The following is a 15,147-nucleotide window of genomic DNA, read 5'->3' as shown; positions in this document are numbered from 1 at the left end:
CTTAACACACAGTCGATGTTATAAAAAAAAGCTTTGTTTTATTGCGATAGCAATTAAAAGGACACTGTCGGTGTGTTTCGGCTCCTATAGTGTCGATTTTTCTCTGACCTCTCTTTTTTTGAAGGCCAGATTGAGCACGTGTTACGATATTGTGCGTAGACCACGTGGTCGACTCACCGTTTCCTGCGTGTCGCCCTTCACGCACTTCCTGGCCACTTCCCGGCCCATGGTGGCGTGCGCGGGGTGGTCGCACTTCTGCAAGTTCTTAATCTTGGTCAGCTCGATGTAATCGTGACCTTCCGCGCGCACCACGTACAGGGTATCGCAGGCGCCGTGGAGACCATCCTGCGCGGAAAGGAAACGGAAAATAGGACGAAAAGAACGGCAGGGAGGTTAACCAGCGTATAGGCAGCCGGTTTGCTACCCTGCGCATGGGAGGGGGACGGGAGAGATGACAGATAGAGAGCAGAGAGGGAAGAGAGATAAACACAGCACATTCGGCAGCACTCAGTCACAGACACTCAGTCATAGGCTAGTCTTGTCTTTCGCGGTGTGTGACATTGCTGTTACAGCCGCTTGTTCAAGTCCGTGTCGCGTAGGAATTTCAACAGAGCTTTTGTCGCCTTCTGTTGCAGCGTCTTCTCTCAGGCGCTTGACAGAATAGTGTCCACAGACATTTGGCTGTTGTCGGTGCGCGGAATGTTGCAAATGACGTGAATGTCCAAACATGATGAGGATAAGGGTGGCACAATCGGCACCACTGCTGGCAGTGCCAAAATGGAACAGAACCGACCAACAGGAAGCACGATGGCGAACGTAAAACGGACGCTAGTTGCGCTAATTGACTGGACGCGCAGGAACTTCCGTTCGCTGCGGGTAGAAAGGAGAATAATGGTGGCCGCGCTCTGTTCGAATAATGCCGGGCTGGGAAATGAAATCGCGCCGTAAACTTGGAAAGAGATGGACGACAAGCTATTTCAGCACATGCAAAATACCAGACGTATTTGCACGTTGGCCCAATGGGGATACATTACGGTTAAGCGAAGGGGCCCGTATTGTAGCTAACAAGCATTTTAATACAAAAAAGGCATTCTTTTGTAGCTTCACCGCTATCCAAGTTTCTACTTGCACGAGTCGGTGACAAGAAACGCGAAGGAACCGCAGGCTGCATTTCGAGTTTTCTAGAAAAGAATCACACAGCAGGAGCCGTGTGTCTTACGTTACGCACTGTGCTGCTAAGAGACCGGCGCCACTGTTTTGTTCAAACAGTGTCCTTTCCGCTCGACGTTTGAAAGCTCTCGATTCAGCCCGTCTTACGGTGCAGCACTGCGTGTACATGTAAATGCATATTCACCAACATATACCGGGATGTACCTTTAAACATTTACGTTTCGCGCGGGTATCCAGCAAGCAATGAAGCGCCCACACATTACATGGGACTGTGCTGAACTTGGCATGGACAGTTCGTTGATACATTCTTAATGAAGTCCAGGATAAAATGCTATCCAGGAAACTGAACTGAACAGACGTAGTGTCCTGGCTATATCTATAGCATTTTACGCAAGACATTATTTAGAGTGTATCAACGTTACTTTCGCCTGCTTACCTCTCTGACGTGGTACTCCTTCTCACGGTGGTGCTCATGACGTCCCTTGACGAGGTCCAATTGAAAGAGGGACAGTATGCCCTTTTTGACATTCTTCGACCAAAGGGGTTCGTCCTTGCCGAGCGCGATCTCCCCAATCTGCAGGACATCCGTCAGTCAGTAAGAGTGTGAAAAAGAAAAGCAAGAAGAAACAGTTTGTCAAGTAAGTACACCGTTTCGCGTTTAGTATCTGCTGGTACGCGAAACACATTGGCGCGACACAATGAACTAAAAAAAAAAAAAAACACGGAACATAGATACAGGTTTCGTTTGGTAGACCGTAACTTTGTGGCGATGGAATAGTATAGTGTCCCAAACAAAACCATTCCCAATGTTTCACGTTCTCTAAGTGAATGTTTCGCGTCAATGCGCGTTTCGCGTTTCGTATCCGCTGGTACGAAACGCGAGACACACGTTTACCCGAAACACTGAACTAAAAAGCACGAAAGATTGCCGTTGGTTTAGTTTGGTAAACTTTACGTTTGTGGTGATATGGTGATTATATAGTGTAGTATCCCACTGGAGGAGACCTCGAGAGGCAGAGTGGACCGCAGAAACGAAATACTTACCCATACTGTATAGCTTCCTGTAAATCTCTTTCTGTATGGCATACGTAAATGATAAATACTGATCACAATATTGGGAACATGGCTTCTTACTGGGTTCAAGAATGCTTCGAAGATCTATAAAGACTCATGGTCGTATTCAAGAATGCTTCGAAGATCTATAAAGACTCATGGTCGTATACAACTTAAATATTCCGCAAAGGCCTAGCACAGATGACCATACTGACAAACTACAAATTGTCCCGCTTATGGACCTCGCCCGTGTTCTCCAAAAGTGGGCTCACCGGCTGTGCTATTCAGGACGTCAGTTTGGATTGCTATGCTTGTACCCGACTGCTGTTGTGCGAATGTGGAAATCTTCGAATCGTCACTGGTGACGCATTTGACATCTGCGGGGAGTACTGTGACAGCTTGTGGTGAAACGGTGGTTTACATAGAGTTTCCTGAAATCAACTAGAGGGTACTCTGGCGCTGCGATCATTCAGCGACCATGGGAATGATGGGTAGTACACGCATTTGCCTAGTCTTCGTACTTGTAGATGGCGAATCCTACTTGCGGCTTTGTTTATTGCTGCATTTTGGTTTTGTTTTGAAAGAAAGATTCAACCCTTTTGAACCTCGTGACCCGATTAGGAAAGGTAAGTCTAAAAGAATAGGGTGGTGAAGCGCAACCGCTGAACATTTGCTGATTTTTGTTTTCACAGAAAACAGCTTCAAGCCACCCGAACACACACGAAGTCAAAAGCAGGCTAGAAGTACGAAGTTTAGACAAATGTGTGTACTACCCATCATTCCCATGCTTGCTGAAGCGTCCTGCGTTGCAGTTCCCATAGACATTAGCGCCAGAGTTCCCTCTAGTGTATATTAGGAAACTCTATGGTGGTTTGGTCTTCTATTGCTGCAAGTGTATGTAGAGATCGCAGGGTGCCGCTAGACACGTCACTGCTTCACTAGTAATGACGCTTTTCCAAGCGTCACCGTATACCTTTCCTTCGTCGAACTTTGCGGCGAAGGGGTGTTCGAGGGCCTCGTTGTGGTGGTTGTTCGGCGTGTAGTGGAACTCGTGGTGATTCAGGTGGATCTCCTCCGAGTTGAAGGTCTCAGTTTCGAAGTTTGCAATCTGGAAAAAAGAAAAAAAAAGAAAGTTACACTGGAATCTTGTTGCTAGAAACGATCAGCAACAACGTTATACCGTAGGGTCTGAATCTGTTAAAGGGATACTAGAGTGCGAAACGATTTTTCGCGTGTTAGTAAAGTACAATTTCACAATCCCGAAAACAGCACCGCGACACGACGCGAGGTAAGCGAGAAAACGAGCGAAAACAAAATGCAGCTGTAGACGCCGCCTTGAGATTTTCGCACCGAACACCGTGGCATTTTAAATTTCGAAGGCGCTCACTGAGTTCTTCGTAGCTTTTAATCGATAAAAATAAAGTGCGGTGTCATCCGTGGCTGCCATAGACCTGGCGTACGATGTTTCAGAAAATTTCATCAAGTCGGTGTCATGAAAACACGAAAAATAGTTTGAAAATTTCGATGACACGCGCGCAGATTTTGGTGTGATATTTTAAAATAAAGCTTCAGCCTTGATTTTTGCCGCTAATAATGAACTTAGTGGGATATATGTCATCGCAGTTCTAAATGGACAGTTTGTCAATCTAGACCAAGTCATATCTGACGACTCCAATTCATCATCGGTAAGTGAAACTGAAGTCAACTAAAAAAACGAAAAAAAAACTCTTTAAGAAATCTCTTAAATGAAACGTCACAATTAAAGGTGAAAGATAAATATAAAAATTACTACATTCGTGTTAGCTAAGTTACAATAAATTCGTGGACCCTGCAGCACCAGGGTACCGTACAAGACTTACGCTCGCTTTTGCCTCGGTCTCAGTTATGTACAAGTGAAGGAAGTAGAAATAAAACAGCATCCATATCTAGCGCTTCACGTAAAGCGAAGCATCACGTCGTAGCAAACAACTAAAGCGGAAACACTAAGGGAATCGCAGATAACAGCAATTTAGGACAGGTTCCCGAGAAAAGTATGCGCAACTGCTGTTTTGTGGGAAAAACTTTATTTGGGGGTTCGCTTCATTCGCTGAATTTTGCGTCGGGCGAGATTGTGGCTAATATAATAATGTTCAACAGAGGGAACTTCAGAAGAAGCCTATGTGAGTGCAACAACATAATCTTTCTTATCCGGCGACGCGAGCCTTCAGGAACGAGAATTTTTTCACGTTGCGTTTGGGGCGTTGAGAAGTCCGAACTTATTGTCAAACAGAAGTAGCCCTGATGCAAAGGCTTAACCTTCTTCAATGACAGCGGCTGATAGCGCACTTTGAGGAACAGTCGAGTACTTGGGAAGCACTGCTTTGCAAGATGTCGGGTCAGGTTGAAGAACGCCAGACGGTCAAAACTTTCGAAGCCGTCCGCCACGGTGTCTCTCATACTCATATTATGGTTTTGCGACGTGAAACCCCTAATACTAAAACTTCGGAGGGTATGTTTGCCACACAACTGTGATCGTAATCTACCTAGCGTACTTTGCTTGCGTTATCACCCTGGTTTAGGTATTTTCCGGTTATGAACTGCGTGTCCGCGGTCAGCGTGAGAAAGTACTCTCGATAGTCGAGGGGCGGCAGCGAATTCTTCAAGAAAGGAAGCTTGAGCAAGCCACATTAAGATTACAGTCGCTCGGCAGAAATACTCCCCAAACACTAGGACAGCACAAGCGCGCCACTGCCTCATCCGATGTTACTCCAAAGTAGTGCACCTCGTCAGCACGGTTTCCACGAACGATCTGCAGTGCGGCATGAACACGGTCTGACTGATGCCAGCCGCGAAGTGGTGGCCGCTGTTGCCAAGGTAACACTTCGGTATGCTCGAATAATTTGTTGCCATGTATCGGCAACATCTCGGCAACAAGATGCATAGTTGAGCGGCGCGGGGGCCGATCAAATCGTTAGATTCCACGCTGTGGAGCGTTCGTGTTGAGCCTGCTGACGGCTGTGAAGGTGAAAACCGACGCGTGAAATAGCACTGATCTATGAATGTTATCTCATACGCGGACTCCAGATCAGGCATTGACAATTGCGCGCATATTTAGTGTTGTATTACGTGCGCTTACCTTGAAATGCGTGTGATCTGGCTTGGGCTGTACGACGACCTTGCTTCGGAATCCCAGGCCGGTCAGTTGGTGTCGCTGTTCAGGGTTCAGGACGTACATGGTTCCCTTGTATTCGTACACATACTCCTTGCCGACCTCGAAGGCTTTGTTAAGGAGAGATGAGACAAGATATAATCACTGCTTACCCCTGAACATCCTTACGAAAAGAGTGCATACCATAGACGATGCTGAGAAACGTTATGAACTTCCTTAAGTCGCTTTATTTTTTTACTCGGTGTAGAGAGAGAAAGAGAGAGAAAAAGGAAAGGCAAGGGAGATCAACGAGGCTGTAGCCGGTTTGCCACCCTACATTGGGGGAAGGAGAAAAGGGGGGAAAGAACGGAGAAAGACGGAGCAAAGGGTGAAACAATACGCGCAACCACACATCAACCGTGCACCGCGCACACACCGAGACCAGTTCCTCCAGGGTTGTCAAAAGTATAGATGCCATTCCGATACTCGGAGTAGGCGCGTGACAGAGCAAGTATATTCCTTTGCCAGCAAATCGGGCCTTGGTTGCTAATCTAGATAGCACGGTAGATACAACCACTGTTTTGTGTACTCGCACTGAGTCTTCGAAAATATCCGCCCGTAGCCGTGTTCAGGCGGCAGTCTTAAGTTGGCTACCGGAATATCGCGGCGTGATTGGAGTGAATCAGTGATATGTCGCGTTGGAGATGTTTTACTCAGTCACTAGCGGCCTCAAGGAAACTTGATCATCCGCAGTATTTCTTTTACGAAGCTAAGGGAGTCAGTGTGCGAGGAAACGTACCGCGCGGTTTTCTTCGAAATCGGGAGTTTGTGTGTATATTTTGGCAGCCCATATCTTACGGCACTCGGCAAAGAAAAGCTTCTTCTATGCAAACGTTGACATGATTTGGCGTGGCTGTGTTCTTCGCCCTGTAAGCTCAGCTGATCCAAGAGCCATTGCGACAGTATAAATTTGAAATTTGTATTCGAACGTAACAATAAATTGCAATCTGGTAAAATTATAGTTTTTTTCCACATTGCGTCAGAAACGTGAAACGTGTTTCCTCGGATGGAATATATACGGTACTCAGCCTTAGGGGCTATCACGCGATATTACCGGTTAGTCCCTGGGCATTTCTCTTTGTATCATTCTCTCTTTTTTTCTCTTGGCAAGCCATAGCCATCGACGCACATTAACGTTCATTATACGTCGAAAACGTTGGTCAAACTCAATTCTGCTTGCGAATTTACTTTGGTGCAGCACATATATGATGCCCCGCCGCGGTGGTCTAGTGGCTAAGGTACTCAGCTGCTGACCCGCAGGGCGCGGGCTCGAATCCCGGCTGCGGCGGCTGCATTTCCGATGGAGGCGGAAATGTCGTAGGCCCGTGTGCTCAGATTTGGGTGCACGTTAAAGAACCCCAGGTGGTCGAAATTTCCGGAGCCCTCCACTACGGCGCCTCTCATACTCATATGGTGGCTTTGGGACGTTAAACCCCACATATCAATCAAATCAATCAACACATATATGAAGTAACATCAACTCACCCGAGGCGACGGCGGCCAGCAGCAGTAACCAAAGCACTCTCATGATGGCAGTGTCGAGCTCCAGCACACACCAAGCTGAGCTCTGAGCCTGCGCTTGCTTTTTGGGGGCCTTAAGTACCCTGTAGCCTTAGCTGTCGCAGCTTCGCAGTGCTGCATGCGTTCTTTTTTTTTTCTGGAAGAGGGGGGGGGGGGAGTGAGGAGGTTGTAGCTACGCTTCGGGCGCATGGATTCAGTGATATTGAAAGAGGGCAGGCAGGCTTCCTTAGGCTTGCGGATGAGTTTGGCGGAAAGAGAAATACATCTCGGCTTTCGCTTTGGGCATGTCCAAACAAGATCCAGCCAAAAGAGGTCTTTATCGTGCAAGTCACTTCTCTCTTGAATCTCGGTCGGTGCTCGGATTTCTCAACTGCAAAGCCTCGTTGCGGCAGTCGCAGCTTTGTTTGATCGCAGACATGTATGAGGCGACTAGAAAGTCGCCCTTGAAGTTTGACACGACACCGGGGAAATTTCGGGGGGCTCGCTTATCAACGCCACGAGCTCTCTTTGATTTGCGCGTTTGTTTTATACGATAGATTGGTCTGGATGAGTGTTTGCGGTTGTGTAGAAATTCGTTTTTTTTCCCCGTGAAATTAGAAACTTGGGGTCAGCGCCAAACGAAGGACCCATGTGTGCTTCACTTAGTAAGCGAGCGCTCGAACTTATTCGGTGGCCATCTTTATATCTCTGTAGTTTCGTTTTTTTAGTTGATTTCTCACATCAGTGCTTGTCCTTGTACGACTTTCCTCACTCGTGATTCGTGGTTTGTAGAGCATGGGACGTGTTATTGGAAGGTCGTATATATTCGGTCCCTCGTCACGGTGACTTATCTTTTTTCCCACTTAGATTTCTTCACATTTATAATACAGCTGCTACCAATAGCATCTTCTATACTTTCATTGGCATCATTGTGTGTTAGTTGTCATTAATGCTTGATCTAATGGTTTTAGTATTGTCACAACACCTTAATAAAAATGACAGCTAGCTAAGCACTTCATTTAGACTCTATGAAAACAATCTGGCTGCCATCACAGAGGACCTCCAGCATCAGCCGGAGTTATGGTGTAGGGCTGAGCAGGGCTGGTAATGTAAAGCTAAACTCGGTAATCTACTTATGCCGCAAGTTATGTCGATATCACGTACACCTATGAAGAGGACTGATGAAAAAGGAGATGCTTGCCCCAGTACCACCCGGTGCGAAATCTGCTAGAACAGCGGAACTTCGGTTCGCCTGTATTTCCCCAGGAAGTTTCTGGAATGTTTTTGCGTTGTTCTGTGATTTTGTGTCGGTGTCCGTGTTGCATCATAGCGCACAAACATTGGGGCACCATTAAGCTTCGCCTTTAATAAAAGTTGAACGTGATAGTGATATCCTGTACCTAGTGCGTACTTCAAACACATTGGGTGCGAAATCTATTTCGAACTTTTTATGGACCCACTATGTGGCCGTAAGGAAACAGGCGCAGTAGCGTGTGTGCATTTTGTATGGTTTACCGCATTTGAACCACGAAGTTATTATGATTATCACATGTACTTATGCCCGATATCTGTGGGCGCTTGTACCACGCGTTGTTAATGCAATATTCGACGCCGTATTGTGAAGCATGTGTGCAGGATGCGTGTGTTTGTAGAGCATGTGTTACTTTCACTGCACTTCCAAGCAGAGGTAGTTATTTTTAATGTATCCACAAGCAGACCGGCGTATGCAACTCTGAAAAGAATTCGGACGCCATGGCGCTGCTCCATAAGGTCACTTTTGCAATGGTTATGTTGACTATTATCCAAGCAGAAGCAGGTGCCGATCCGCCGGTTGCCCTTCAGCCGACATATTGATTTCGTCGCCGTTCGAGAAACAAAGATCGAGAGGAAAGGGTGGCAGAAAGGGCCTTGCGGTCATGTCTCTCCGTATTTGGTGTATTTGTGTCGCACCCTGTGGGCCTTTCGGCAGGCTGCCTTCTGCTTCTCAAGAAGAGTTTACCCTATTCTTCTGTAGCATATAGTGTTGACGAAGAAGGGCGGCTGATACAATGTGGTCGCATATTGCATGGTTTGCTGTGGTGCCTAATCAACGTGTATACTTTTAGTGACGCACCACGGCGCACTAGTATCTTTGAAATTTTGACTGCCTTGTCAGATCCTGAGCGTAACATTGGTCTCATGGACGATTTCAACTGTGCCTGTAATCCATCCGATCGTACCGGCCTTAGTAGCAATGACAGAAGTGCTGAAATGCTCTCACTCGCAGTTCGAAGTGGGGGACTAGTTTATATCAGAACTCTGGTATCCTGCCTTCGTGTACACATCCTTAAGGCATTACACATACGCGACTTGATCGAATTCACGTTTCAGCACCTCTTGTATACCGTGACGTGTCCTGCGGAAGGGAGCCTATTTTCTTTTCTGATCACCGCATTGTTGTGGGGTAGATAGGTAGCAACATTCGGTCTCGTTTCAGACCTCAGTGAACACTCGGAAACTCAAATCCTAAGCTGTAAGCAACCAGGAGTTGGCTGATCGCGTCCGCATACCACTGCAGCACTGTTTGTCGGCTGACATGCCTTTGTTTGCCTCTTTGGAATTTTTCAAACAAGACGTTCGGGCTATAGCTATAGAAATTGGACCAATGAGGGGCTTTTACAAAATATTACAACAAAAATGCTTATATGAATTCGGGTGTGAGGCTCCTGGTTGTTATACAAGCGTAATTACTAATGCCAATAGCGCGCCTCGCCGCGGTGGTCTAGTGGCTAAGGTACTCGACTGCTGACCCGCGGGTCGCGGGATCGAATCCCGGCAGCGGCGGCATGCATTTTCGATGGAGGCGGAAATGTTGTAGGCCCGTGTGCTCAGATTTCGGTGCACGTTAAAGAAGCCCAGGTGGTCGAACTTTCCGGAGTCTCCACTACGGCGTCTCTCATAATCATATGGTGGTTTTGGGACGTTAAACGCCACATATCAATCAATCAATGCCAACGGCGTACTCCGGAGGTATGACACTTTACGTTGCAGAGGTCCCCGTTGTTAGATCACGCAATACTCGTACTTTGCAATCGGAGGTGCCCACACGTCAAGTCTTACGCGATGAATATCGCAACGCTGAAGTCGAATATATAACTGATGTTCATTCGGAGGGAATGTTGGTCAATAATTTCCGTTAAGTTATGTCAGAATGGGAAACTTATTACAAAGAATCGTTCAGCGCATCTTCTGAAAACGAAAATGAAGATCTGGTGGCGCAGTTTTTGTCATTAGTGGCTCCTCTAAATGACGAGGATTGTGAATATATTAGCGGGTCAATCACTGTGCGAGAAATATATCTTGCCTTTGAACAGTTACTATTGTCGATAATGCCAGGACCTAATGGAATATCCGGCGAATTTTACGAAACATAAATCACTACTGTGCCCTGCATTGCTTCATATTTTCACGCAGCGTTTTAATCTGGAGACCCTTTTTCGATCTTTTACTCACACTGTTATAATCCCAAAATACTTTTATAGAGAAAAACATAGTCACGTTGACGGGTACAGACCAATGACATTGTGCCACGTTGACTACAATTTGTTTTTTCAAAAGTGCTTTCAAACGGACTGCCATTTGCAGTGTCGATACTTACCAGTATCCATCAGACCTGCTGTCTAAAAGGTCGCTCAATACACCCTAGCATACGTACTGCTCGCACAGTATTGGAACATCGTTCACATTCATATGAACAACTAGCAATAATGCAAGTGTAGACTTAGTGAAGACCTTTGATCGGTTTCGCCATTATTTTCTGTTTTCTCTTCTCGAACATGTCAACGTTGTCTCCCCTATGTTTAAAGGTGTAAAACTATGCTACAAAATGAATGCTCAACCTGGCTAATTGTTAATGGCCATCTGTCAAAGCCGGTGATTTTTAACTCGGCCGTGAAGCAAGGCTGTCCGTTGTAGCCAATGCTTTTTGCTCTTTACTGGGAGCCACTGTGCTTAAGGGTAAGTTGATATAGTAACGTACGCGTTTTCAGTGTTCATGGGATTGCAGTGAAGGTATTGCTGTATGCGGATAACTTGGAGTTTTTTTGTGCAGATCGTTCTAGTATAAAAACGGTTCTGTCAGTGATCGCTGATTAAAAAAAGGGGGGGGGGGGCGAATTAACTTTGCAAAAAAGCTTGGGACAGTGGTTTGGCCCATGTACTTATAAACCAGTCTATTTTCAGGGTATAGAGTGGTTTCGCGTTTCACCTAAATACCTAGGCGCTCCATAGGATGCATATTGATCGAGTGCACATTATTGGAAAGAACTTGTACCCACCTTAAAGCGCTATGCCGAGACGTTTCTTCCACATAACCTCTCTATCTTTGGCAGAGCTAAAAGCTGGAACCTGTTTTGCAAAAAAAAAAAAATATTCTATGTACTGCAAGTAACCTCTTGTTCGAAGGTTTACGTACAGAAATGCCACTGCATATTTGCTATTTTTGTTTGGTCATCAATCTAATTTTACCAATGAGGCGAGACAATGTTTTTATACCGGTTGGCGCAGGTGGTCTTGGGTTGATACACCTCTTTAATTGACAACTGATGTAGAGCTTTTCCTATTTTCGTGACTGTGCTCATCCACTACTTGGAACTACTTGCAAGTGAATTTCGCGGACGTTTCACCAAATTTAGTGGTGGCTACTAATTTTGCATGACCTCCCTTTTTGCAAGGGTGCATGCGTGATGTATATGAATCAGTGCGTTTTCTGGCAACAAGATTCTTCTATGAATACTTGTTCTATAGCCTAAAAACAGACCTATAATGTGCTGTATTGGGGGTGGCGTTTTCGGCCCTACTATACCGCTCACTCTGTATCGGATTGTCTGGTCATGACGAGCTGTTACGCGTAATTAAAATGCCTATTTCACCAATAACCAAGACATTTTTCTACAAGGAGCATACAGAAACAATACCTGTGAAATCCCTGGTAAACACCAAAGGTATATCTGTATTCTCAATTAACTGCCGCACCTGTGAAGTTCGAGAAACGATAGAACATTGTTTCATTAATTGTAAGGACGCCATCCTCTTTTGGGCCGTCCTGCAGAGAGCTTTTAAAAAACAACTTGAAAACAACATGATTTAAATTCTCATAGCGTGCGTTATCTTGTAATCCCAAATGAAATGATATGCCAGTCTACATGCTCTTGTTAATGGGCATGCATAGTTTATGGAAAACTCGCACGTTAGACATGCATGCGGAACCAATGATGCCTTCGTTATCCCTTTTTGTACAAATCACTGTACAGCCGAGAGACTTTTATGAACAACTGCAGTTTCGACCGGACTTATATCAAGAGTTCACGAAGTGTGCTGCTCAAATACCGCTTTAGGCACAGTGTTATATGGTATTGTTTTGTTATGCCTAGTGTACATTTGTTGGAGAGGCCTGAAGTATTTCGTACTCTATGCATCTGCGTAACATACATTTGTAATAAATACCATGCAAGAGAAAAAAAGAAAGACACGTGGTCGTTTGGTAGAACATTCGCCTACCATGCAAACGACCCGGTTTTGATCCCCATTGTGACGTAGAAGCGATCATGGAGGCACTCTACACTTCACTTCTCCTTGAGGCGTGACCGCCCGCACAATTCGTGTGCTTTGGCCTGCACACGAGACATTCGACGCTTTGGGCAACGTTATCGATTTGGGCTCTATATACGGAACATCACGGTAACGAAAAAACATGCGCATGACTGTCCATACAATTGCTGTCGCAATCAGCCGTCACCGTTAGTCACTGGCCTAGCCAAGGTGTGGCACCGTCATGTGACCCTCCCGTCCCCCCACCGGTGTCACGATTTTTTTCGTCGCGGCATACCGAACACAAAAAGACCATTTGAAAAATTTCCCCCCCCCCCCCTAAATAACATTTCTGTCTGCGCCCCTGCCATTAGTATATTCGGTTCGTTTACAGCGATGGCTGGAGGGGTAGGAACTGCAGTGTAGGCTTCGGTGGTGACATGGGTATGTGGGTGTGCGACCTTTTTCTTCACACTCCGTCATACTGAACTTCACACAGAACGCACATATGTCGATAGCTTCCGCGCTAGTGCTCCGCCGCGGTGGTCTAGTGGCTGAGGTACTCGGCTGCTGACTCGCAGGGTGCGGGATCGAGTCCCGCCTGCGGCGACTGCATTTCCGATGGAGGCGGAATTGTTGTAGGCCCGTGTGCTCAGATTTGGGTGCACGTTAAAGAACCCCAGGTGGTCGAAGTTTCTGGAGTCCTCCACTACGGCGTCTCTCATAATCATATGGGGGTTGTGGGACGTTAAACCCCACATATCAATCGATCAGCTTCCGCGCTAGTGTGTAAAGCAGTGCTTGCCTTGGCATGCCGAACTTTATCTCTGTCCGGTGGCAGACTGCGAGATAGAAACCGACGTAAGTCGGTAGTGTCGCCTTCAACGGGTATCTCGAAATCCGAGTTGTTTTCAGTGTGCGTCACAGCTCTTGTTTCCAGCGTACGCGCTGCCTCAAAGCAAAAGAACGCCTTGGGCCGGGCACTGTTCTTGTTTTCTTTATTTGCGTCTCTCCGGCGAGAAGTTTGCTGCAGAAAAGTCCTAGGCGAAAGGCAGAGGCGCGCGGTTCTACAGTCACCACCCATGTGTCAACTACAGGATGGATGTATCCGTCCCACTGATAGAGTACGTACCTGGTGGTCTCGGAGAATGTTTTATTTTCCGGCGGTTTTGACCGAGACCGGTGGACTGGTCTTCGCCAGAGCTTACGAACAAAATGTATACATATATTGTAGGGATTTAGGGGCTGTGGTTAGCCCGAGAACCCCTATGCGCCAGACTTTGATTCAACTGATGTTGTTGATTGATATGTGGGGTTTAACGTCCCAATACCACAGCATGATTATGAGAGACGCCGTAATGGAAGGTTCCGGGGAAATTTCGACCACCTGGGGTTCTTTAACGTGCACCCAAATCTGAGAACACGGGCCTACAGCATTTTCGCCTCCATCGAGACTACAGACGCCGAAGCCGGGATTAGATTCCCCGATCCTGGGGGTTGACAGCAGAGTACACTATAGCCACAAGACCACTGCTGCGGGGCAGGGGGGGCTGGTCAAAGTCAAATGACCTATCAGGGAGGGGGGGGCGCTGCAACAAACTCAGGCAATGACGCATATAATGGCTGATTTCTGAGCTTTTAGCATAATTTGGCGAGAGAAGAGACAGTAATTTTTAGCTGGCTTTGAGAATATATTGTGAATTGGGGCTGCGTGCTGCCCTATAATATGGAGACTCGACAACAGATCGATGGTGTTTTCTGACCATGTTCAATAAAGTGTTGCGAAGACCACTATGGTATTTGTTTTAAAGAAAACTTGGAAGAATCCTGCAGAAACTGCCCGTGGGTTCGGTTTTCCACTTTCACCGGCAGTATACAGCCGTCACAGCGTCCACCAAACAATGCCGTTGGCACCAATGGAAGAAAGACCGAGCGTGGATATAAAAATTGCATATTGAGATTATCTACTCACTTTCCAGACAGACCGTTACAAGGTTGGACCCTCTTTATACGGTACGATTTTCATTGCGATACAAACCAGGAAAGCGATGAAGCGTGGTTGACAGTCTCTTTAAATAATTAAGAATAAGTCTTGTCTTATAAGTAATAGCTCCCTTCACTCTTGTCATTTGAGCTATGATTGCAGTCCAGCTAAGGTTGACAGGAGTAGTAATGTACTTATTGGTACAGCATATTGAGTCAGTTTTTTTTCTTTTTTTTTCAGCACAAGTAAGCATTACACACGGCTATGTTCTGTAAATGCGTTATTTTGCGGAGTTGTATTTCGTACTATAATAATAAGTCGAGATGCTCTTACACAAACACCCACATGCATATCCGTTCTCCCCAAGAAAAGCTGACATCGACAGCGTTCACTGGACGAATACACAGAATAAATATCATAGTGCCAGAGTAACGGAACCCAACAATTCTATGTGGCAGTCAAATACTTCGTCACAGAATTCACGCCAGGTCTCGAAACTGCTTTGGAAGAATAGCCTATGCAGGCGTAATGTTTGTGCAATGTCATTTGTGGTTGCTGTGTTCCAAGGTTCTTTAATTTTGTAAACGTTACATGCGTACTCTTGCGGTACAGGCGTCACGTTGGGTTAACGTCAATTATATTACTGAAGCACCGTGCACTGGTGTTGTCTACGTAGCACTAGCCC

At 46.2% G+C, this 15,147-nt stretch overlaps 1 protein-coding gene across 1 annotated transcript in view; it reads right to left on the bottom strand.

Moving 5' to 3' along the window:
• The window catches only part of LOC119180738 (vitellogenin-6), a 32,043-nt gene extending 24,993 nt beyond the window's left edge, over positions 1-7,050 (bottom strand). Inside the window, exons 1-5 of the mRNA XM_037431872.2 lie at positions 6,896-7,050; positions 5,339-5,481; positions 3,197-3,331; positions 1,607-1,744; positions 178-345 (exon numbers count right to left, since the gene is read on the bottom strand). Of these exons, the coding sequence (XP_037287769.2) occupies positions 178-345; positions 1,607-1,744; positions 3,197-3,331; positions 5,339-5,481; positions 6,896-6,938 (627 nt within the window). The 5' untranslated portion in view covers positions 6,939-7,050. The remainder of the gene's footprint in view (positions 1-177; positions 346-1,606; positions 1,745-3,196; positions 3,332-5,338; positions 5,482-6,895) is intronic.
• Between the last annotated feature and the right edge of the window lie 8,097 nt (positions 7,051-15,147).

This window comes from Rhipicephalus microplus, chromosome 10 (genome assembly GCF_043290135.1).
Source record: "Rhipicephalus microplus isolate Deutch F79 chromosome 10, USDA_Rmic, whole genome shotgun sequence".
NCBI classification, from domain to species: Eukaryota; Metazoa; Arthropoda; class Arachnida; order Ixodida; family Ixodidae; genus Rhipicephalus; species Rhipicephalus microplus.
This window is presented reverse-complemented; position numbering and strand designations above follow the sequence as displayed.